Here is a 4452-nt window from a genome sequence, read left to right on the forward strand (position 1 = left end):
CAGAGGCAGCACCAGACAGGGTAGATGCAGGCCCCTAACAGACTGGCTTCATTATGGAAGCTGACAACCTTTAAAACATTGTTTCACGCAACCCACTAAAACCAAGCATGGTTTCATCAGGTTTTAGGAGCTGATGATGAGCACTCCTAAATAAAAGTGCTCTCCGATACTCCGCAAGATACCAAGAAGTGTTCCGAATGCCAGCAGGAGCTTGTAATACATGTCAATTTATACACAACACAGGAAAGCCCAGAATACTTTCAGTTCAGGTGTGCCAGGTTCAGATCACTAATGTTAATTTGTAGTCCCAGAAGCATCTGTTTGGTGGCAGCTAGAGCTGACAGTTTCCATCCCTTTCCTTGCCACCCATACCCTTCCATGCCGCCCCACACTGTGACTGCACAGCATTTTGCGTTGAATGTGACAACTCAGCCGGAGGTCTAAGTACATTGGAAAAAGAGAAAGAAAATTCACTGCAGTCATGCAAATGTACACAGTGCGCAGTGGAAATAACTGATTGTCAAGGAAGGGCAGCATGGGCTGCTTACCTCTGTTACTTAAACTCAAAAAGACAACAACCTTCACAGGGTTAGGAAGAATCACAGCACAATACCTTAAATTGTCACCTGGCATACTACTCCCCATAAAGAACCCAAAGGCTTCAAGACCACATCAAACCACTTAAGCTGCGGAATGCAGATGAATGCCTAGGAGATAACATACAGTTCTAAAAATTATTTTCAATTTGCAAAAGAATAATTTGTTTGCTCACATTTATTGCCTGACCTGCTTTTTCCACAATTAGTACTGATACCACGTACTTATAGCGATCAAAGTCCAATTCCTTCACAGCCTTTACTATTTCTTCTGAGATTGAAGCACACAAGGAGGCACTAGAAACTCCATCGTATTTGGCTTGTTGAAGCTTATTCTATGAGAAAACCATTTTGAAATATCTTAGTTTTCAATCTGGTAGTCTTTTGCAAAAAAACCTTTTACAGTCATTTCTATTACAAGAACATTACAAGAACTAATGAGTGTAACAGTCAACACAGATGATGCTCTCAAACAGCAAAGGCTGCACTATTTTTACGCTAAAATGTTTTATCTGTTTTTTGAAAGTGACAAACACATCCAGCCAATCTCCATTTAACAAACAGGAGTGTATTCTTCTCCATTATTTGGGCTCCGTTCACTGGAAAACAGTGCTACAAATACCTGTTCCAAATATCCAAGGCATGTCTTCCAGACAGCAGAACTGCAAGAGTTGGTTCTAACTATTCAAGGTATCACTGACAGTTACATATTATCTCAACAGATTGTTCTCGTTCATTTTTGCTTAGTTTTTGTATGTGGCAGTCATATTTTATGCAGGTCATGGGATATTAGTAGAACTAATTGAAGGAGTAGATTTCACAAATTCAAGGTCAGGATCTTTGGATAATTGGATATTTTGCAGATTAGGGTACTCTGAACTGTGCTACAGCTCAATTTGATTTAGAAATGGGTAAGAGTTTAAGAACCTTCAGCTCCATCTTAACAGCACATGCTCAGTGGTGACCTTGCAGGGGGCCTTTTGCACTTTGCAAAACAGAGCACATTCACATTACATTTGTGTGCCAAAACTCAAAGTCTGCAAAGACTTATGCGTATGTCTAAGTTTATGCAACTCAACACTGTTCCATTAATATAATCTTTGCATGACAAGCTACTTTTGCAATAAAATTAGACAACTAATTTTAAAAAATACTATACCGTTAATATCGCTTGAGCTTTGTCTCTTACTAAGCGCTCCTGAAATTTATTATGTGACTCCAGTCTGTATGTATTAGCATATCTTATCTTTGCCCTATTAGATTTGGTTGCCAGCAGCTTAGCTTTCATTGAATCTCTAAAATACTCTTCTTCCACTGGAGCCATACCTAAAGCTTCGTAGTTCGATTGTGTCCTTTTTCCTTTTGTCTGTGCAAAATAATAAAAAAGTCCACATCACACGTCAATATTTTAGCACTTAACAGTCCCTAAACAATACTTTATGGTGCATAGTTAAGAGAGAAAACACAATTATTCTAGGAATATGTTACAAAAAAAGAAAAGCTAGAAAATGGGTATCTTTTCTTCTGGCTGTTTTGACACTAGCGCTTTGACTGAAAAAAAGAGAACAGTGGTTAACTTCTGCTCAATTTTAATTGCTTTTCCACCAAAATCCAAACGAAGTTTGCATTTAAACTCAGTCAAGCAGATACACCAGATTAGCACTCTGAATCCACTCCATTTTCCAAGTAAGAAACCACCAATCTTAACACATATGTCCAAGACTGTTAACCACAACTTCAAGCTTTTCATTCAGACAGCCTACACAAACCCCAAAATATATGCCCAGTTCATCTACTACATAATTTTATTTGTCCTCATTCCCTGTGGGGCTACTAGATAAATGCCTTATGTATTAATGACTTAATTTTCTCATTAAAAAAAAGGAAAGGAATAAATACACTCCAATTTGCAAACTTTGTAGTTTTGCTTGGAACTTAAAAAGAGTAGTACTTCTTTTTATTTGCCACCAGAACTCTGAAGATCCAAGTTTTCTCCCCATTCAGCTTGCATAATATCATTCTCTTCAACACACTTAATAAAATTTGGCCCTTTATGAAAGCAAGCGGAAAGTCTGATCATGCGCAGGGAAGAAGTCACCTGCTGTCCTCCATGGCTGGGTTAAAACAGAACTGTAAAATGGTAACAAAAACAAGACAGAGACAGAAAAGCACATGGAACCAATGAGATCATAACAAATGCTACAGACAGTGGTATTCCATACCAGCTACCTCCTAACTAACCACTTTCAAGTTTTGCTGAATCTTCAACCCCTTGGTCCACTTCCCAACTACAACTAGAACTTAGGTGAGAGAAAAATCATCAGTTCCTTCTCAGAAGAGCAGAAAAGAGCACAAAGGTGATATAACACCATAGTGCAAGGCTTACACTAAGAAATAGAGAAAAAAAAAAATCATACGCTTATGGATAATCTAAAAGTCTAGTGAGAATTGTTTGAAAAGATACACTCCTCAGAGGCTCACAAATCTTTCAGTCAGAGGAGTTTGAGAATAAGCGAAGCAATGCAGTCTCTATGAAATCACTTACACATTAATCCTGTCAACACCATAGACATTACGTACATCTCTCCTCTGGTTCCTTACTGTCAGATAATCCTGTTAAAAACCAGTGATGTTGGCAGCCCTAACGCAAATCAGCTGCAGGTGTTTGTTAATACCATGCCAACAATGCAAACCCTGAACAGTACTCACACTACGCTAAAAATGCAAGGAGCAAACACATTTGCACTTAGGCTGTGGACACTCGTTATCTTCTAACTGAAACTCAGATCTATAAAGACTGTAGCCCCTACTGGCTCATCACAGGTCCCCTGACAGAATAAAAAACACCTCAGGTCTGCCATCTGAGCATCCCAATCCATGTCAGTGGAAGTGAACCTGTGAAAAAGGTCACAATCCAAACAGCAGTCCTTTGCTAACGTGGTTTAACATGAGTCACAACTTCTTCAGCCTGTACCATTACAGATGGAAGAAAATTCATGTCTATAGCACATGACTTCTAACAATGCTGTTACTTACAAGTTTAACAGCTATTATTAGTAACAGATGTTTTCATAATCATTTCCTCAGGCGCAAGAAGCCATTTACTAAAGAGACAATCAAGAACCTTATTGGTATCTCTACACAAACAGTTAATAAACCTACCTCTGTATTTCACAAGACAAATACTGCAATTACATTTCCGTGTAATATTTACATCCTTCTTAAAAGAATCTCTCAAAAATTCAAGAACTGACTGCATTGGACTATACAAAGCTCATTCTTATGCTACCAGACTCTACTACATTAGCTTTACCTTGGACATATGGAAATATGCTGGGAGAAAAAAAGCTTTTGCTATTTTAAAGAAATGCTGTTTGTTAATAAGTCTGTTTTAACAATCAATAGTTGCTTTAAAGAAACACTTCTTGTTTATTTCCTCAAAAGAGGGCACACCTTCTCCCTAACTTAGAGGATGTACAGTAGCACCGCAAGTTGGAAAGACTGCACCACCAAAGGGAGGGCTGCTCTGGCTGTCTTTTTACCTTCATAAGGCTTTGACGACTTTGCCTCCTAATGCCAAAGGCAGCACACCAGCTGCAAGGGGGATGTGAACATTACAGCTGGCCAAGCAGACAGGGGATGAACTATCCCAAACCGGATGTAAAACAGATGGGAACAGTGCAAGACAAAAGCATTTATGATATAAGTTTTCACAAGATGGGACTCGCCTTTCAGTCCCTCACCAAGCCCCATATTCCTCCGCACCGTCCTTCCTGAGGGCCCAGGCCCCATCCCTCGCTCCTTCCCCCGCTAGCTGAAGCGCTGCAGGCCCGGGCCAGCGTCCCGGCCGCCACGG

At 39.7% G+C, this 4452-nt stretch overlaps 1 protein-coding gene across 1 annotated transcript; it reads right to left on the minus strand.

Annotated features, from left to right (window-relative positions):
- Positions 1–772: 772 nt before the first annotated feature.
- On the minus strand, positions 773–1962 carry LOC104615969 (tctex1 domain-containing protein 3-like; the record flags this gene model as incomplete). The annotated part of the gene is made up of 2 exons (XM_010290474.1): positions 773–931; positions 1756–1962. Coding segments are annotated over 2 exons (366 nt in total), but the record flags the coding sequence as incomplete, so codon positions are not given.
- Between the last annotated feature and the right edge of the window lie 2490 nt (positions 1963–4452).

This window comes from Phaethon lepturus, unplaced genomic scaffold (genome assembly GCF_000687285.1).
Source record: "Phaethon lepturus isolate BGI_N335 unplaced genomic scaffold, ASM68728v1 Scaffold53610, whole genome shotgun sequence".
Classification (NCBI taxonomy): Eukaryota; Metazoa; Chordata; class Aves; order Phaethontiformes; family Phaethontidae; genus Phaethon; species Phaethon lepturus.